The following is a 20,942-nucleotide window of genomic DNA, read 5'->3' on the forward strand; positions in this document are numbered from 1 at the left end:
CCCAGAAATGTGACACACAGTCACTTACAAACAACAGAGGTAGGGCTTCAGAGAATATCTTAAAGGAGGATGGAAAATGGAGATGGGGAAAGGTTTAGGGAGTGAATTCCAGAGCTTTAAGTCTTGGTTCCTGTAATTATAACTGCCAGTGATGGATCAAAGGCAATCGAGGTAGTGCAAGGGGCCAGATTGAAAGAGTTTTTGTCAGTTTGTAGGGCTGTGGAGCGAACAGCAAGAGGAAAGGATGCCCCCTTGGAGGGGATTTGAAAATGTCTGCGAGAATTTAAGGAGGCAAGGCACCAGTATTCAGAACCTTGTGGTTGTGGATCATTTTGTTTTATTTTAAAATGTACTTTATTGCTAATATATAAAGTAAATACAATCAATGTGTATCTTTCTTTACACTCATTGTACCATCAGTTCCATGCATGGGACTCCTCCTTCTTCCTCCTTAAACACTGCACCTGCAAACTATTTGCGAGTCTGTTACACGGGGCCCAGCCCCTTTGTGTCCTAGGCTGTGGTCCATCCCACAAAGCCTTTGCATTGGCTGCACTAAGCTTCAATACGTCCCTCAGCACGCACTCCTGCAGCCTGGAATATGCCAGCTGACAGCTTTCACTTGCAGACTTCTCTTTACACTGGAGACCAACAAGTTTCGGGCAGATCACGGTGCATCTTTCACGGAGCTGATCTTCTAGCAGCTGATGCTTTTAGTTGTGGATTATTCTGCCTTGGCAGGCACTGAGGAATCGCAGAGCAGTGCAGCAGGCAGCACTGCTGGGCCGTGTTGCTTGCATTAGCTTTCCTTATTCAAGCCCAGATAGACACGATGGAAGAGTGAACCTCAACACTACTTATTGTCACTGATTGCTTTACCACCATCAAGGATTTGAGAAGAACAGGGATGGGTGGAACAAAGGGAATGTCTTAGATAGAGTGAAACAAAAAACTGCAGATGCTGGAATCTGAAGCAAAAAAATAAACTGCTGTAAGAACTCAGGTCAAGCAGCGTATGTAGAGGTTTCAGGTAACCTGCTCCTCTTCTGTCTCTCTGATCTACTCAGTTATTCCTACACCACAGCCGCCTATCACCCTGTTTCTTTCCCGTCCTCCACCCATCTACACACTCCTCACTGTCCCCTCCTCCCACTGTTTCCCTCTGCCTACCCCACCTCCCTTATTTGATTTCATCCCTCACCTTCCTTTCCTATCAGATTCTATCATTTGCAGCCCCTTGTTGCCTCCACCTATCAGCACTATTTCCACTCCTCCATCGGCCTGTCACCCCTCCTCACCTGGATCCACCTTTCGCCTGCCAGGTCTTGCCCCACCCCTTCCCTCCACCTCTTTATACCGGCTATCTCCCCTCTACCTTTCAGTCCAGTTGAATGTTGACAGTCCATTTCCCTTCACAGATGCTGCCTGACCCGCTGAGTTCCTCCAGCTGTTTTTTTTTTGCTCCAGATTCCAGCATCTCAAAGGTATTCGAAGGGGAAGTTCTTTTTTTTTTACATAGATTGTGGTTGATATTGGGAACTCGCTGCCAGAGAAGGTGTGGAACCAGATGCAGTCACTACATTTAAGAGACATTTAGACAGGCACTTAATGGGCAAGGCATAGAAGGGCACGGTCCAAATGTGGGCATTGGATTAGTGTAGGTGGGCAAAAAGGTCTGCTTCACAGTGCCAGAGTCCCAGGTTCAATCCTGACCTCCGGTACTGTCTGTGTGGAGTTTGCATGTTCTCCCTGTAGCAGCTGCTCCCATCCCACAAAGACGTGGAGGTTTATTATTTAATTTGCCACTGTAAATTGCCCCTTGTGTGTAGGTGAGTGACAGAATCTGAGGGGGGGGGGATTGGGTGTTGATGAGAATGCGGGGAGAATAAAATGGGATCAATGTGTGATTAGTGTAAATGGGTAGTAATGTTTGGCACAGACTTGGTGGGCTGAAGGGTCTGTTTCTGTGCTGTGTCTCTCTGACTCTGCGTTTCATCTGGTCCCTGATAAAGGCAGCTTCCCAGCCTCTGATTCACTTCCTTTTCCTGGCTGTTTTTTTGAAAATAGACCAGACTGTTGAACCTTTTCATACTGGACCTTGAAATGAGTTTTGGTTATTATACCCAAGCCTTCACTGAGTGTTTATTTTTACCTCTGTGGTATTCCCTGCCACACCTCTTCTGCTGTTAAAACCCTCGGTGCCTCTAGACCGGATAATTCCAGTGCACCTCTAGGCTACCTCCCATCCTCCATAAATTTCATGAAGTTCAAAAATCTGGAACTCTAAAATAAAATCAGACAATGCTGGAAACACTCAGCAGGTCAGGCAGCGTCTGTGGTTCTGATGAAGGGTCTTTGACCTGAAACGTTAACTCTTGTTCTCTCCACTGATTCTGAGAGTTTCCAGCACTTTATATTTTTGCTCTGTGAATTTAGGTTCATCAGATTTCCTGCTGTATGCCTCATCTTTCATCATTCCATTCAGCCTGGCATTACTGACCCACATTGCAGTTTACTTAATCTGGATTCAGTTTTAAATCATTCTTTTTCTTTGAAATCCAGCCAAGTCTTCCCCAGTCTGTGTCACTTTTCTCTTGCATCCAGTACAGCTGCCCTCTTCCAGTTCTTGCTCTTGAACATCGAGGAATTAAATCACTTTGCCATTATGGGCTATGCCTTCAGACAATTGAGAGAGAGATGTCTGAGGGAGCAGAGTTGCTGAGGAACTGGGAGATATATCAGAGTGGGACATGAGGCATTGAGGTCTGGGCGATGCACAGAGGAGGGAACAGAGTCACTGAGGAGGCAGAGACACACGGGAAAGAGCAGAGTCACTAAGAGATGCACTGCTGAGGGATTAGTATCACTTTGGGCTGAGTGATACACTGAGGAGGGAGCAGAGTACTTGAGGACTAGATCTAGACTGGAGGGGGAGTAGATTCACTGAGGGCCGAGGAGCGAGCAGTCACTGAAGGGTTGGTGAGATTGCCTTGTCTAATGTTCCAGTTTTTCCACCACATCAAAAATTAACCGCAAAATATCTTGAAAAAATTGAACAAACCCACCTCAGGAGTTTCAAGAGGAGATGGTTACAGCAATGGGAGACCAAGTGAAAGTCACCGTTATTTAAGAATAGATAGAAGGGCCCAACAAACCTGCCCTTCTAAATCAATCTGTCCTCACGCGCTGGTCGATTCAGCTCACTCTTTTGTTTATGTCTCTCCAGAAGTTTATGATTACTATCCTTCTTGTTCATGCCAGGGCTTCTGCTTCCCTTCCACAGGTTTCCCTCTGGCGATCACCCTTTGGGATGTCAACGATGACCAAGTTTCCGATGTTATTGTTTCGTTCAGCTCTGCTGGGAAAGTCCGAGACCAAAGAGGCATCCTCAGGCCACAAGGTAATGTAAGGGCAGGATTAGGGTTATTTAATTAACATCACTGACAGACTAACAGACTTTGTAACCAATCTCAGAGTGGTACGGACAAAACCCTTCTCTAATTTCTATTCTAGACTTTTCGAACCCACTGCTGTAGATCAAACCCTTGCAAACTCTAGTTTCAAGTTCTTGAAATCTACATTGATTCTCCTTGGGGGTTACCCCTGCCTCTCAATCCTGCTTTCCCCTACGTGGGGTATCTCCCAGTCAATCATTCATTATTACCCCTCCCTGGGGTACCTCCCACTCGCAGTGATATTGCCTCTCCTTGAGCTATCTCCCAGTCACTCAGTGACTCTGCTCCCACCTACACTCACTCTCCAGCCTGGACTGTGGCCCAGTCTCCTATCCACTCTCCTTCTCTCGTGATTCTTCCACTGTGTGTGCAGATAAGGCATGTAACTGAAATGCTGGCATGTGATAGTGAGTTCGGTCTGGTAAATGTTTCTTCTCAGCTCTGACGACCTGTTGACACACTTACTGTGAATCAAATATATGGAGCTGGAATCAGTAAGAACAACAACAGGGTTTTTTTTGTTAATGACGTAGACAAGGCAGAGAAGGATCCAGTCCAAATGGAGCAAATGGAATTAGTGAGGAGGGGCAAAAAGTTGGAATGGATGTGTTGGGTTCGAAGGACCCATTTCTGTGCTGTATGACTTTAGAAGAAGGTTACAACAGTTTATATTCTGGAGTCTGCAGTAGTTGGTGGTTCCTCAAACTAAAGGTGTTTGTGAGAAGGGCGGATCATTCACTGAAGATACTGGCACTTGCTGACACTGTCCGGAGGGATCTCTCCTCTCACCACAACACGAGGCAAGGTCGGCTAGGATGGGACAACTTAGGAACCCTTCAAGGCCCATAGTGAGGTCAAACAGGGTTCGATCTGCTGCCAAACGCCCTTTGGCATTTTTTTCTCCCTCTCATGACACACACCTTCAGCTCATCCCCAAAGGGGGTCTCTTGCCTGCCTAATAATCAAGAAAGTCGTTGCCAGTTCCTCATTAGGGAGTCGTACTGTGGCTGATGATCTGATAACAGTTGCAGTAACTAGTGGACAGACTGGCTCCCACTGTCAGCATTAAGATGATGATGATGTGGTGCAGCAAGTAGAGCCGCTGCCTCACAGCTCCAGCGTTCCGGAGTCAATTCTGACCTCCAGTGCTGTCTGTGTGGAGTTTGCACCTTCTCCCTGTGACTGCATGGGTTTCGTCCAGATGTTTTCCTCCGACACTGTAAATTACCCCTAGTGTGTGTTTGTGTGAGGGAGGGTCTGTTGTTGTAGGAGATTTAATGGGAATGTTAATGGGTATGTGTGAGGGATTAGATTACAGGGAATTAAGTGGGGGAATGGAATTATTGGATTGCCTCTGAGAGGTTGGCATAGAGTCAATGGGCCAAATGATCTCTATTGTAGGAAATAAGATAAATGTAAAAGTCACAGGCCAGAACACTGCTCTACACAGCAGTGTGTGACTGGAGGTCATTCAAAGCTTTACATATCCAGGCTCCACAATCACTAGCAGTCTGCCATTTGATGTTGTTGAGTCCACGCTGAGGAAGAGTGTGTGCGCCAACAGCAGCCGGATGGAGAACACCAAACTGCAAGTCACCCAAAACCTGTGTCCTTGGACAGCATGTGCAAGGCTGAGGAAAGGTTTGACTATTTCCACTTCCATTGAACTGGCATCCTAGGCATCTCATGGGGACCCACGTTCACCAACAACGGGGTCCTGGACTGTGCCAAGTCCGTCAGTACACATTCATTACAAAGCCAACAACCTCTTGTAGAGATCACTCACTTCAGGATGATGTCGGCTGCAAACCATGAGCATTCTGTATGTTGGACCGATGCGGGCTGTGACCTGCTGGAGATCCAGACCTCTACAAGGACCACTCTGTGCAAGATATGAAAGTGACCAACATGGACACAGAGCTGGGATACAGCGGCTGGTGGACAGAACTTCGGGGCTCACTTGGTGGCGTGGGAAGAGACACAGGAAATTGGAAAGCTCAGCTGGATTGGGAGAAGATCCAGAGATAACAGGTCCACAGCTCTGCACCTTCTCACCCATCCTCCGCCATCCATGGAGGTGTGGAGGCTGCCCTGTCAGAGGGGGTCTGCTGAGCTACACCACATGGTGTTCTACTGAAGCCGACCACCGATGGAACGAAACTGCTGCCTGAAACTTACAAAATGTTTCACCGTCTCACACAAAACTGCATGAAGGAAGGTTGTTGCAATCTAATTGAATCCACCTCCCACAGAAGCTGTGGCAGAGGCCTGAGAGCTGGCTAATAGGTGCTGTGCCAACAGAAGGCCAGTCACCAGCCAGGGAGAGGGTACACAATCATCCAGGTGTCCGGCTTTTGATTCTTCTTCCCAGAGGCTCCATGTGTCCAACAATGGTGCAGTGGCAGGGGGAATGCAGGAGCAGGACCCACCTCTGATTCTTCCTGCGGTGGAATAGTCTGCTAGCAATAGTGCAGCCTGACACATGGTGAATGGCTACAGCTGGAGAGGGATTGTTTACTCCCAGCAAGATCAGAAAGTCACGGAATGACAGACCATGTAAGGCTTGTTATTGGGAGCCAGTGGGTGTCAGGAAGCGGGACCAGTGACTTCTCCTTCTTTCCTCAGTCAGCATGAAGCTCCATGTGTCAGTAGCGGTGTTGTCCGGGGTGGATGGCAGTGTTCTCTGGACGACTCCAGCCTCTGAACGGCTGAAGTTCATCGACTGTGGCCTCGGTTACACCGGAGGAGGAAAGGGCACCGTCTGCATACTGGTTGGAGTCAGTCGTATGTTGAAGGCCGTTAACAGCAGCTCAGGTATGCAGCCCCTGCTCCCAACCCCACACACCCCTTGCCCTCGTCCAGGAAAGCCTGGAGACGTGTCCTCAAAAACGTTGTAGTTTCTCAGTATCTCTCAGTGTGTTCTGATGCTGGACTCTGTTCTTACAGAACTAGACCACTGTATTAAGGCAAGACATTACAGGACATTCCCACTGTAACCGGGCCGTTGCTTACAGGAGGTTCCCATGATGACCGGGCCCTGTTGCTTGCAGGGCGTTCCCACGGTGACCGGGCCCTGTTGTTTACAGGGCATTCCCACGGTGACCGGGCCCTGTTGTTTACAGGGCGTTCCCACTGTATCTGAGCCTTATGTTCTTACAGTGAAACCTCTGCTAAGGGCCCCTCTTTTGTTGCAATGTCTCAGTAGTAAATAACCACCTAATTCTCATTGTATTGCAGGAAGTAGCTTCTGGGAAACAAAGAATGTATACCCATCCCACCGGATTCCAGCTGCCCTGCCTGTGCAGCTCCCAGACATTGATGGTGATGGTTTTGGAGACATGCTGCTTGGGAGCAGACCGGCTACATTGGTATGGAACCACTGTTACCTTCAACCAGAGTAACCACAGAACTCCGTTAAATAAGCCACAGTTAGACCGGTACCTGCTCTTCCCACCTACCGTGTTGTAGTTCTGGACAGATTAGACTAAGTTTATGCGCGGATTGTCCTATTTGCTGTCCACTCTGGTGAAGCATCCAACTAGTGGGAAGATCGTCTATGGAAATTCATTGCACTGTTCTCAGATTCTCAGGATTTAGGGAGCACTCAGTTGTCAGCTGGCAGCTCTTTAACAGGAGTTTGCATTAAGTTGTAATGAGTGTAAGAGATACCATGGTACTGTCCAACAGAGCAAAGAGTTGAGCTGCTGATTGAGCCACAATTAACATTGTTGAAAGGACAGAGATTAGCTGTCCAGTCAACTTGTTTCCCATCTGGAATGTGGCTGCTGCAGTTCCCAATTAACAGTGACCGAGCTTCAGAAATAGCTCATCGTATGTTTGGTGCTCAGGATCATTCTGAGGGCTGAAATGATGCAGTGTAAATATAGACTCCTGGCTCAGGGTTGTCCTTTGCCGTAACCACAAGGTCACTCTCTAACTGAGGCCACCTATCCACACCTGGTCAGTTAACACACTTCAGTATATTGTTGTTACAGTGAGAATGAGACTCACCAGCCATTTCAATCATGTATTAATAAGTGCGATGTACCACCCCCACCCCGCCCCCACTCTGTATCCACTGCACTAACATCGGGCACATTACACTGTCCATACTTAGTGTTCTGTATGTACTGTCTTGCTCAAAGGGGGTTACGCTACCTGCACCTGTCCAGTATTTGGACACATTGGGCTAAATTTGTATGAGGATTCTCCTGCTTGTTTCCTTTGTACCTTGGGGCACATTCTGGGTACCCTGAAACTGCTCAGTGCCATCTACACCCTGCACCAGTCTAAGGACCCCATTTACCATGTCCAGATTCAGTGCTCACTCTGCCACTCTAAGGAGATATGGACCCTTTAACTACGCATTTCCTTTGTGCTCGCTGCATAGTGCCAGTCTCTTAGGGACTGATATATACTGCCAACTTGTGCAGTACCCCTTTCTGTTGCTGATAAGAACAAATGCAGTGGATCCCTGTTGGTGTTGTGCAGACATGTAGATGGTGCTGGTAATCAAATAATTTTCCTAACAAGTTGGCAGAATGTACGATACCGCCACACGTACCATTTCCTATATGTGGCATGGGGGAGCAAGATGTGTGCAATTATAAAGTAGGTCAGTTCTCTTCATCAACAGAACTCTCAGAGCTACATTACTCTGTGGCACTGGATGAACCATGGCTTTGCTAACTCAACAATGTTATGGACCTCAGTCTGTTTTTATTCAATATTTGGCACCCTAATAGAGAGGTGCCACAGGGATTGACAGTACTGGGGCTTCGGGAAATCATCATTCTTGGTGCATAGACAACGTTGCTGGCAGAGTTAGCATTTACAGTACATATCAGAAGGGCAGTTAGCAACCCTTTGTGTTGGGTGGGAGTCACTAATCTGCCAGTCTGATGGTTTCATTGGAGAGCACTAATGAACCCGTTTGATTTTTATGACACTACAGCACTGTCTTCCGTCACTCTTACTGATTCTTGTATTTTTCTTTCCTGGAAATTTTTAACTGAAGTTGATACAGCAGTTAAAAAGCATCTGGAATCCTAAGCTTTCTCTATCTATCTCTTAAATAGAAGCAGAGGTTGCAAAACCAAAGATGTTGTGCCAAGCCTTTATAACTCATTGACTTACAGGGGTATTATGACCATTTCAGGCACTACATTTCCATCAGAATGTAAGTGTCTTAGAGAAGGTGCAGAGGAGATTTAGCAGAATGGCTAGGAGTTGAGGCAGCTTCTGTTATGTGGAGATACCAGGGAAACTGAGGTTAGAACAGAGAAGGAAACAAATTTCACTTCTCGGATTGGGATTTGAAGCCACATCCTCTGCATTTATTAATCTAGTCCAAACAAACAACCACTAACCCCTTGGTCCCAGCAATCAGCTTCTCAAGGCCACTGTGAGGAGAGCAGCCATGTAGCTTTGTGTGGAGGATCAGGGAATGCTGGCAATGAGGAGTTCACTCAGGTTAGAGAGGGGAAACAGGACCAAAACTGGATGTTACTCTAATTAATTGTTTCTATTTCAGGCCAATCGGATTCGTGATGTGTCCTTTGTGTTTGTGTCAGGAGCAACTGGGGCTCTAATTGGCCAGCCAGTAACTTATAATGTCACTGGTGAAGGCAAGTTGATTGGTCCAAAGGCCTGTGTGTCTGGTGAAGGGGCGCTCTACATTCTCTTTGGTTATGGTAAGCAGACGGTACAAATTTGTCTTCCCAATCCCTCTTAATATTTCATTACCATTCCTCACATGATTTCTCCCTTTCCCAGCCCAAGGCTTTGGCCATCTCAGTGCCCACATTGGTTGTGGTTCTGTGCCCGCTCATCAGTCACATTTCTTACCAGGTACAAGTAGGTTTCAACGCATGCCAGTTGGTCCTGGTGTAATCCTGCACCATTCAGGGGCAGACCAAAGTGTTGCTTAGATCTTGCAAGGATACAACACTTTGCCTTGTTAGCCTTTGACTGGTTGGTTTGGGTATGAAAGTGGTATATAGCCGTCCAGGTAGTCCATCCCTCCCTTGTCCCAGCAGGAGGCTCCTCGATGGCCCTGAATCCCAAGCTGGACACAGCGGCGTTTTCAGGTTGTGCCTGCTACACCTCCTCACAGGTGGGTGCTCACCACCTGCACTGCTGTAAAGAAGGCTCTGTGCAGTTCCAGGCATCAGTGATCACACTTGAGGGTGCCTGTTGCCCTCTGTCCACTGGCCCTCCGCCCTCCAGATATCTGGCAGCACAATTCCAACAGAGCTGTGCAAGCTACTGATGTTGGTTGCGGTAAGGTTGGCTGTGATGAGACAACGGCTGCAGTTCAGCACTGGGGCAGTAACATTCCCAAACTGGACAAGTTTTCTTGGACCTGGAGTAAGACAGAGTGAGTGTGAAGCTCCTGTCCATGGTGTGGTTGGTTCCCCATTTTTGAATGTGCTGAGCTGAGGCCAGTGACTGAGCTGGTGGATTCAGTGACATCGCCCACGCAGGCTGGAGGAAACTTTAACATTGGTGGTTCTGTGCCCGCTCATCAGTCACATTTCTTACCGGGTACAAGTAGGTTTCAACGCATGCCAGTTGGTCCTGGTGTAATCCTGCACCATTCAGGGGCAGACCAATGCAGTACAGTAGGCAGTGAACTCACCCAGAGCTAAGTTGGGTGGCTTGGAAGGAAGGTGCCACAGTTGACCATTGTCCTACTGGGAGTGAGAGTTCAAGCATCTCGTGGCTGGACATCGCATTACTAGAGTTCGTGACCTGGAGCAGGGGATGCTTCAGACCAAATCCACTTGCCCCCTTGTCACCAAATCGAGTTTTCCAGGCGCGGTTGTTGTTGTGCCAGATGGCTCTCCATGGATTGTGTCTAATTAGACAAAAGCGCTTCATCCTGGCAGACTCTGCTGTTGCAGCACTGAGGGAGTGCTGCGCTGCCAGAGGGAACAGGACTGAAAGGTGAAGAGCCGGTATCAAGCCTGCACCACAAGAAGGGAAGCATCGCATTGGTGGAGGAGCAGTCCAGAGAGGCAGGAGGCCATTTGGAGAGGCGTACAGAAGGAACTCTTCGTTGTTGGAAGGCAATTCAGAGAGAGCACTGTGACGTTGGACAATAATAAGGGGGTGCTAAATTGTAGGGGGTGTCACTGCTGATGGAAGTGGGATACCTTCAGTACTGGAGGTGATGGACAATCGGAGGGGCAGTATTGAAGGTTGGAGATTAGTATTGAGGAGATCAGGACAGAAAATGTGCTGCTGTGTCAAAGAGACACCGAGCCAGTGCTGCACTCTCGGACGGGCAACTTTGCTGTACTGTTGGAGGGGCAGAACCTTGGGTGTGCTGCTCAGTTGGAGGGAGGTACTGCCCTTTAATTGAGATATTTAAAAAAAAACTTTAATTAAAAAAAAACTTTATTTATACAGCACAGTAGCTGGCCCTTCTGGCCTAATGAGCCACCCATTTAAGAGAGGGTTCTGTTTGTTCCTCTGGGCGAATGGAGCTGGAAAGCAATGACGGAGATTCCATTTGAATCCTGGCCAGTGCTTGCTCCTCAACCAACATCACTAAAGTAGATCATCTTTTCAATTATTTCACTGATTTGCAGGATGGGGGCATCGTCTGCAAGGCCAGCATTTATTGCTTATCCCTAATAATCACATTGTTGTGCTTGAGTTTGCTCTGTGCAAATTGACTGCCATGTTGTAGCTGTATTTCTTCATTGACTGGGGCTCCTGAGGTTATGAAAGGTGCTATATGAAACAAGTTAAACTTTTAATAGGCAGATTTTACTTTGTATTGAACTGATTCTGAGTCAGAGTGGTTGACCTGATTATCTCCATCTTCAAGCAATTGCCTGTTTATTTTACAAAATATCTGGTTGTGCTGACTAGAAATGTCAGAGATTGACAGTACATCTCACAGCACTTCCTTCTCCTGTTCTCACCCCTTTATCATTAATATGGGGCCACTTGAAGCAGTGTCCACATGCACACCAGTGGCAGCCAGTGTTTTTTGTGATGGCTTCACCTTCCGTGGTACCACTGGCACCACCCTCTGTGCCCGTCTCTCAGTGCATCTCCCAATGAATTGTAATCTCCTCCAGTTCAATGTCGGTGAAACAAAAACAGAAAAGGCTCGGGACAGGCAGCATCTGTGGCAGGAGAATCAGTATTAATATTTGGGTTAATGACCCTTCAGAACTGGGGAGAAAAAGAATCTCAGTACTGATGAAGGATCTTGGACTTGAAACATTGATAGGTTCTCTCTCCACAGATGCTCTCTGACCTGCTGAGTGTTTCCAGCCTCCTTCCGTTTTTTTGCTTCAGATTCCCAGTGTCTGCAGTTTTTTGATTTTCATTAACGCCGGTAAAATCCGGGCATCCTCTCAGTGTCCTTCCTGCTCCACTTTAAGCTCAGAAGGAGGTGTAAAGCTTTGGATCCAGTTGGAGGCTTTACTGATCTTCCTTCCCTAGATCTGATTTGTTGGGAAGCTGCTTTTTTTTTTCTGTCTCCTAACATTACCTTTTTCCACTTCAGTGTGTCACTCCTTTCATTCCATACTTCATTTTATTCCTGGTCTTCCTTCCACCCTGTATTCAATTCTGGGCTCCAGGTCTCAGGAAGGAGATATTGGCTTTGAAGGGGATGCAGTATAAGTTACCCTTACAATCTTCTAGGTGGTGTCTCGGGTTGAGGACGACTTGCACCTAATCCAGTTCTGTGGGTTCTGGGGTGGCTGATGACACCAACGTGGGACCTGCCAACTCTACTATAGATCCTATAAACATAGGAAAGCATGTAAGAATTAGGAGAAGGCAGCCAATCAGTCCCTTGAGCCAACTCCACCATCCAATAAGATCTAATGGCTGATCTAATCTTGGCCTCAGTATCCCTTTCCTACTTGCTCCCCAGGCCCCTCAACTTCCTTGTAGTTTGACTGTCTGTTAATCTTAATATGGATTTATTCAATGACAGCTGTCTGAGGTACAGAATTCCAAAGGTTTGCAACCCTCTAAGAGAAAATCCTCTTCGTCTCTTTCTGAAATAATACCCTCAAGTTCGAGATACTTGTATAGGGGAAACACCTTCTCAACGTGCAACAGACAGAGCTGAGCGATCCCACAACCAACAGATCGGATGGAAGCTCTGCAGTCCTGCCACGTCCAGTCGTGAATGGTGGTGGACAAGTCAACAACTCACTAGAGGAGCAAACTTCACAAATATTCCCATACTCAATGATGGGGGAGACCAGCACATCAGCGTAAAAGAGAAAACTGAAGCACTTATCAGCCAGAAGTGTCGAGTGGATGATCCATCTCAGTCTTCTCCACATGATAGTCTTCAATCAATTAAATTCACTCCATGTGATATCAAGAAATAGCTAAAGGAAATGGATACAGCAAAGCTATCAGCCCTGATAACATTCCGTCAATAGTGCTGAAGACTTGTGCTCCAGAACTTGCCATGCCCTAGGCCAATGTTCAGTACAGCTACATCACTGGCATCTACCCAACAACATGGAAAATTGTCAACAGAAGCAGGATAATTCCAACCCGGACAATTACCGCCCCATTGGTCTACTCTTGATCATTTAGCAAAGTGATGGAAGGGATAATTGTGATAATTAAGCTATCGAGTGACACTTGCTCAGCAACGACCCGCTCGTAGAAGCTCAGCTTGGGTTCTGCCAAAGTTGCTCTGCTCTTGACCTCATTACAGCCTTGGTCCAAACATGGACAGAAGAGCTGAACTCCAGAGGTGAAGTGAGATCAAGGCAGCACTTGATCAAGTATGGCATCAAGGAGCCCTGGCTCAACTGGAGTTGATGGGAATCAGGGGAGAAACACTCCACACACAAAAAGTGCTGGAGGAACTCAGCAGGTGAGGCAGCATCTATGGAGAGAAATAAACACGACGTTTTGGGTTGAGACCCTTCATCAGGACACAAGTCAACAAGAACATATGAATGCCATCACCTGCAGGTTCCCTTCTGAATCACGTGCTATCTTAACTTGGAAACATATCGCCAGTCCTTCATTGTTTTTCCATCCAAATCCTGGAATTCCCTCCTCAATCCTTCCGATGAAAGCAAACTCACCGTGCTTTTGCCTAGAAGGATCATCACTTTGGCACTTCTGGATGAAGATGGCTGTGAATATTTCAGCCTTGTCTTTAGATGCATGGCAGCTCTGCCATCATTGAGGATGGGGCTACTTATGGAGTTTCCTGTTCCCATCAACCGTTTAATTGTCCATCACCATTCAAGACAAGATGTGGAAGGGCTGTAGAGCTTCCATCTGATCTGTTGGTTGTGAGGTTGCTTAGCTCTATCTATAATGTACTGTTTTTGCTATTTAGCAGCATATAGACGTGTATTAAAGCTTCAGTAGGCTGGCACCTGATCATTTTTAGGTGTTGCTCACAGTATGCCCTTCTGCACTCCTTAGTGAAACAGTACTTATTTGGAGTGTTGGTCTCTATACCCAAAGAAGGATATAAATGGCTTGGAGTTGGTGCAGTGCAGATTAAACCCTGGAATGAGGGGGGGGGGGGGGGGGGGGGTGGGGTTTCCTGTAGACTCATACAGCACAAACACAGGTGCTTGCGCCCTTCACGTCCTTCCCACCATAAAGTGCCTGTCCGTACTAATCCCATTTACTAGTAATTGGTCTGCAGCCGTAGTGTGAGAGTCTTTGCCTCCACCACCCCCTCAGGCAGTGCATTCCAGACTGCAACCACCTCTGGGTGAAATAATTCTTCCTCAGACCCCCTATAAACTTGTGCCCTCTGGTCTTAGGCATCTCTGCTACAGGGAAAAGTTTTGTTTTTAATCTACCCTGTGCATGACCTCGTAATTTTCTATACCTCTTTCGTACTCTTCCACTGCAAGGAAAACAAATCCAGACTCTCCTCGTAACTGAAATATTCCATCCCAGGCAACATCCCAGGGAATCTGCTGTGCACCCTCTCCAGTGAGGAAGTCATTGAGCAAGATTGGCCTGAATTCATTGGAATTTAGAAGAATGAAAGATGATCTCATTGAGGCATAATAGATTCTGAGTTGGATTAATGGTGTGTGCTGAATCTAGAAGTGGATTCAGCACACACCGTCAGATTGGTCGAATCTAGAAGTAGAGGATATGGTCTTTGAATAAAGATTTGGACAATTAGGACTGAAATGAAGAGAAATTTCTTTTGGTAAAAGGTAAAGAATGCTTGTAATTTTCCACCCATGAGGTCTGTCGACGCTGAATACATTTCAGGGCTGTGATTGATCGATTTTGGTTCACTGTGGAAACCAGGGGACATAGTGATTGGAGGGCAATGTTTGAGGCAGTACATCAGCTGTGATATTGAGTGCTGGGGCAGGCTTAGAGGTTTTGTAGCCCTCATCTGCTTCAATTTCTTATGTTCTCTTGCCTTTACGTAAGAACAATTGGAACTTGCTTTCATACAGCACCTGTAATGTGAATATTCCAACAATTGTAAGAGCTTATTCACTGTTATGAGCTAAAAGAACAATGTTACATGGGCTCACAGTTCACTGGCTGACTCTCTAACAGGGTAAAAGGGGGACTATTGCTCCACCTTTTGGAAAGCATAAGGCAGTACAATGAATATTTTAAAATTGCTGAACAGTGAGAAGTGATCATGCACAACAGCACTGGGAGCAAGTGGCCTGTCCTTGACCACTTCCTATCTTTGAGCTACACACCGCCCATCGGTGACATTATCTCAACTCCCAGCAGTTTTTTTCACACAGTTCCAAGAATGAGGAGCTGCAGTTTCAGGAATAGCTCGGGGTGAAGCTGGCCATGTTCTCCTCAGAGCAAAACAAAAGGTTGAAAGAGGCATTCAGAAACGTGAAGGGTGCAGACAGAACTAATAAAGGGGAACTGCCCCCATTGGAGGAGGGGTCGAGAAGCAAAGGACGTGAGTTTAAGGTGAGGGAAACGTGGGGAGATCCTTCTTCACACCACATGTTCTTGTGCTCCTGGTCAGCAATGATTGGTGTAGTGGTGGAAGCAGATTCATCTCTAGCTTTCAGAAAGAAAGTAGCTAAGTACTTGGAGTGAGGAAACGTTACAGGGCTAGAGAAAGAGCCAGGGTATAGGACTGGACGGGATTGTTCATTGATAGATTGAATGGCCTCCTCCTGTGCTGTAATCATCCTGTGTACCATGATGAGCCTCATCTCCACTGTACCTCCCGTGACTCCTCCACTAATTATTGGGCTGATCATCTGGCATCCGGTACTGAATAATTAAAAAAAAAAGCCAAGTTCCTATCAACCCCGCTCTCCCTGTGAATGTTCATCAGCCACTGACTGAATCGCTTTGAACAGCATTTATCTTGGATCTGGACTCGCACTTAACTTTTCCTGATTGATTAACTGCATTACCTCCAAATCATTTAGTAGCTCCAGCAATGCCACTGTGCCTTCTGCTGTTTTGGTCCTAGCCTCTGAAATTCACTCCCTAATCCTCTGCATCCTGTACACTCCCCTGCTTTAAGACTGCCTGGTTGGCTGCCTTACTGACTAATCTTGTTGGTCATGTGCCCCGTTTCTGCCATGGTATTGTTTGTTTTGATAACATTCCTGCGGGGTACTTTGTGACATTTTGCCATGTGAAGGTCATACAGAGTCTTCTTTTAAAAAAAAAATCAGGAAATGGAGGAGGTGATCAAAGAATCAGAGGGGGGAGAGTTGGTGATAAGAAAAGCAATGCGAGCAGTTACTTGGTTATGCAGTGGTGCACTGTGTGAATCCCGAGCAAACCAGCAACTAATTAATCAGAAACGGATCTCATTTCTCACAGCAAATGCACCCGTTCAGTTTGTCTGCTGTTTTTTTGTAAACTCTGGTCTCATTGGTCATAAAATTTCCACATGGTCCTGGACTTGGCTAGATAACCAGTAAACATAGAACATCAAACAGTTCAGCACAGAAACAGGCCCTTTGGCCCACGATGTCTGTGCTGAACATGATGCCAACTTAAACTAGTCCCTTCTGCCTGCACATGATTCATATCCCTCCACTCCCTGCATATTCATGTGCCTATCTAAAAGCCCCTTAAATGCTTCTATTGTATCTGCTTCCTCTACCAACATGGCAGCACGTTCCAGGCACCCACCACCCTCTGTGTAAAAAAAAACTTACCCTGCACATCTCCTTCAAACTTTCCTCCTTTCACCTTAAAGCTACACCCTTTAGTATTTGACATTTCTACCCTGGGAAAAAGATTCTGACTGCCTGCCCTATCTATGCCTCTTATAATTTTATAACCAGTATAAACACTGGTAGAAAAAGAAGCTCAGTGACACAAAGGCCACCGTTGGTCATTTGGGGGGGGGGGGGGGGGCAGTGGTGGTCACCTGCTGTTAGTTTAATGAAAAGATCCTTCTGCTCTCACTAATAGAGTCTTTCTTTGAAAGGGAGCATCCAAGCTGTGTCTGTGAGGGACATTTACAAGCAGGCGAATGGCAAGGGCAGCTTGCCTCCATCTCTGTGGAAGGAGGACCCCACCTTGGAATGGAAGAGAGAGGGAAACCTGTCTGGATTGCTGGAGGTGTACAGGTGACTTACTTGTGGCAGGTGGACTGAAAGCAGGGCGGGGGCTTTTGATGCAGTTGTGTTCAGCCAGCCGGTGCTGGAAACATTGCTTCCATTGCCCTTGGATGTGCTAGAAGGTGGAGAGAGACTATCCTGGCGCTCCCTGGTCATTGGGTCGGGCTAAGTCAGTCTCTCAGCCCAGAGAATTCTGACACCGGGCAAAAGGTGGAGAACGCAAGGACAATCAACAGCTGTTTAACTCAAGATCAGTGAGTGGCACAGCTGGTAAAACTGCTGCCTTACTGCTCCAGGGAATCTGGTTCACTCCTGACCTCGGGTGCTGTCTGTGTGAAGTTTGCACGTTCTCCCTGTCACCATATGGGTTTTCCCCAGGTGCTCCGGATTCCTTCTAACTCTCAAAGACATGCAGGTTTGTGGGTTAACTGGCCACAGTAAATTGCCCCTAGTGTGTAAGTGAGGGGTAGAATCTGGGGGAGATTGATGAGAATCTGGAGAGAACGAGAAAAAGGGATTAGCGTAAGTGGGTGAACATCGAGTGTGATCCTTGTTTGAATCATTGTCAGACACTGGCCTTTTTCCAGTAGTTGCTGAGGAATATGGCCACAATTCTACCTTGCATCTGTTACTGATTCACTTATTTGACTGAAATTTGATAATGGCAACTTAAACAGATTCTGCCCTTATAACATTTAAGCACAGCGACCTAACTTTGCATTTCTGTAAGCAATATTCATAAGTAGTACTCTTTGAAGTGAAGTGTACCCGAGGTGAAAGGGTAGGTGTTTATACTCAGCAAGTTCCATCGAACAGCAGTGTGGTGATGTCCAGATATTTTGTGGTTATGGTGTTAATGTAGGGACTGTACTATTGACCTTGGGGTGTATGTGGGGATCAGTGTAAACTGGTATTGACCTGTACAATTAAAAGACCTCTCCCGCTCTTTGAAATAGTGTTGTGGAAATGTTTATGTACATCTGAGAGCAGAGGGCAGATGGGTCATGGCATCTTGCCAAAAAGGGGAAGGTTTCATAGCAGTTAGTGCAAACTAGTCTTTCTTGAATGAATAATCAGTTTTGTTAGTAGGTTAAAGAAGGGTATGTTAATAGCTTATGTGGCTGTCTCTGAGGATTTACACGTGTTGTTGCTCCCCTTCCAGGAGACTGCGTTAAGTCACGTAGTGAGAATAATGCCAAAATAAGCTCATTATTCTACTGCTCAAAATAGCAGTAACGTGACCTGTGCCTGCAGTCAATCACGTATTCAGTGAGCTGCTTTGGCATATCTTCCAAGTGATCGCAATGAACTAACAACAAACAGTGGAAAACATGTACTAAAAGATGACTTTGGCAGCTGAGAATATGGGTTGGTGTAGGTGACCGAACGAATACAGTGATGACCTCAGAATCTTTTCTTCATGGCATGCGGATTAGCTGCTGGGTGGAGGGAATGTACATTGTGCGGACCGTGGGGCTCTCGCATTTACAGACTCTGTGGTCTTGGGTGTATTAACTGCGGGACTATCCTGTGTACTGGTGTATACAGACTCTGGGGCTTTCCTACGTACAGACTGTGGGACTTGCCTGTGTACAGATCCTGTTGTCTCAGATGTACAAGTGCAGGGCTCTCCTGTGTACAGAGGCTGCGGTCTGATGCGTAACCTGCAGGGCGCTCCTGTGAGGACATAATATCCATCCCCATACTTCTGTGTGCTCACTGCATGTTCAAATTGTGGTCTCCATGCGCTGTCTCGTGTACACACTGCCCACACCAGTGAAGATACCACTGGTGCACTACAAGGGGCAGACAGCCTTTGACTACTCTCACACACAGTCAGTTCCTGTCTCTTGACTCCACTCTCCTTCCCTCGTTGCACTTACTAAGCCCTGACAAGGTACGTTCAGTGAAGCTCAGTGACGGTGACTCCACAAGAAGGAGCTCTATCAGAGAAGAAGCTAGCTCAGGCTGCTCCCACAGGGGGTAACAGGCAGATGTGCTTCTTTGTCCATTTGAAACACTATTTCCAGGACAGTATTACAGGGGCCTGGATTCCAGGTGTCATAGATCCCTGGTCATAAACAGGCCCTTCTGCCCACTGAGTCTGTTCCGATCATCGTCCCATTTGCACTAATGTTATACTGATCCCATTTTATTCTGCACTAATGTTATACTGATCCCATTTTATTCTCCCCACGTTTCTCCCACTCACCCACACACCAGGGGCAATTCACAGAGGCCATTAACCCACCAATCTGCACATCTTTGGGATGTGGGAAAGAAAGCAGGGCACCACACAGTCACAGGGAGAATGTGCAAACTCCAGACAGATGGCACCAAAGGTCAGGATTGAACCTGGGTCACTGGAGCTGTGAGGCAGTGGCTCTACCCGCTGTGCCGCTGTGCCACCCCTCAGTCAATCGGGAACACACTAAATGGGCACTGCAGAGCCCAAGTTACAGGCTGGGGGACCTCAGCCGTGGTCCTGTTCACCAGACTGCAGCACAACCAGTGGTCGTGGAACATGGCGGGATTGCAACAGGCCTGATCCCTGTCACTGGCATTGAACATCCAGGGCAGGTGACTGTTTTCCTGTCTGCCTTCCTTCCTCACCTGTCTAGGTGTGTGCGACTGTGGGAGGTGCACCTTGCGTGGAATATGCAGCACGCACAGGCCATTGGGCCTGACTGGATCATGCCGTGTTCATGATCCATGAGCCTTGTCCTGTCCTTTTCCTGTCAGCACACAGCTAGCTCCCGTCCCTTGATACCACTCTCCTTCCCTTGTTGCACCCACTGGACTTTCACTGAGAATGTCAGGGAACAGACTTGTCGTAAATCCCTCCTCCCCCATCTTAATCTTAAACACATAATTAGGACATTTAATACATTCAAGAAGGAGTGAGTTATAGTACTAATGCCTAAAGAGATCAAAAGATGAGAGGAGAGAGGCAAAACAGGATACTGAATCTCGATGATCAAATCAAAGGGTGGTGCAGGATCACTGGGTCGAGGCACCTCCTCCTAATTCCCATGCTTCAATGTAACTGCTCCCTGAGGTCAGGTGCTCCATATTTTCATCAGTTGTTGGGCAAAGATATTTCTTCTGAACTCTCTATTTGATTTCATGGATTCAGTTTCCACCAATGGCCTGTAGTTTTGCAGTAATGTTTGAGTGAAAGTAATCTCTGTCCATTCTAACTTTTAACTTTAAAGGTCTCTCTTGGGCCTTTCTCCAGCTCCCGATCTTCAGGGGAAAGAGGCCTGGTTTGTTCATCCTAACAATAGAGATAGTGAAAGAGAAGAAAAACAAGCAACAAAAATAGAACCAAGGACACAAGGAGCTGTAATTTTCCATGGCACTGCCTGTCAGTGAACAGATGTAATGCAGAACTGTGAGAGACAGGGCAGCTGGCAGACTATGTGCCTGCCTGCAGGTTAACAGTGGGGGCTCAGCCCGTCACCACTCGCTGGAGCACTCTGTTTCTTTCCTATTCCCTGCCTTTAGGTCACAAGGTAGTTGGGCAGAGAAGGAAGAGTTTCATTTAACTGTGACCGTTTCAGGTCAGTGACCTATCATTAGGTAGTAAAAGGTCAACAGCCTGAAAGGTTAACTCTTTCTCTCACCACGTGCACTGCCTGCCATCCGAAGTGGTTACGACATTTTCTGTTATTTTAGTTTTTCAGCACCTGCAGTTTTGTTGCTTTACGTGGAACATTGAATGCACAGACACGGGAGGGTGGGGTGAAGGAGTTCTGCTGCTTTGCACAACTTCAGCTCCACCTGGGATGTGGGAGATTCTGTAGTTTTGGACATTTAATCAGGCAGGAGGGGGAAAGTTTCATTGAGAAACCATCTCACTGAGCCCAGGGAGGGATGTGAATCCACACTGCAATTTACCAGAACTGGACAAGTCAGCCCTGGGATT

The 20,942-nt window shown here is 47.0% G+C and overlaps 1 protein-coding gene across 4 annotated transcripts in view; it reads left to right on the forward strand.

Moving 5' to 3' along the window:
- fam234b (family with sequence similarity 234 member B) overlaps positions 1-20,942 on the forward strand; it is a 44,611-nt gene that overhangs the window by 2,635 nt on the left and 21,034 nt on the right. For 3 of the 4 annotated variants that reach the window (XM_052043301.1, XM_052043302.1, XM_052043303.1), the window contains exons 3-7: positions 3,284-3,400; positions 6,081-6,269; positions 6,693-6,823; positions 8,989-9,148; positions 16,882-17,023. In XM_052043301.1, the coding sequence (XP_051899261.1) occupies positions 6,086-6,269; positions 6,693-6,823; positions 8,989-9,148; positions 16,882-17,023 (617 nt within the window). In that variant the 5' untranslated portion in view covers positions 3,284-3,400; positions 6,081-6,085. Of the gene's footprint in view, positions 1-3,283; positions 3,401-6,080; positions 6,270-6,692; positions 6,824-8,988; positions 9,149-15,249; positions 15,379-16,881; positions 17,024-20,942 lie in introns of those variants that run through there. The other variant, XM_052043304.1, reaches the window with a different exon arrangement.

This window comes from Pristis pectinata, chromosome 33 (genome assembly GCF_009764475.1).
Source record: "Pristis pectinata isolate sPriPec2 chromosome 33, sPriPec2.1.pri, whole genome shotgun sequence".
NCBI lineage: Eukaryota > Metazoa > Chordata > Chondrichthyes > Rhinopristiformes > Pristidae > Pristis > Pristis pectinata.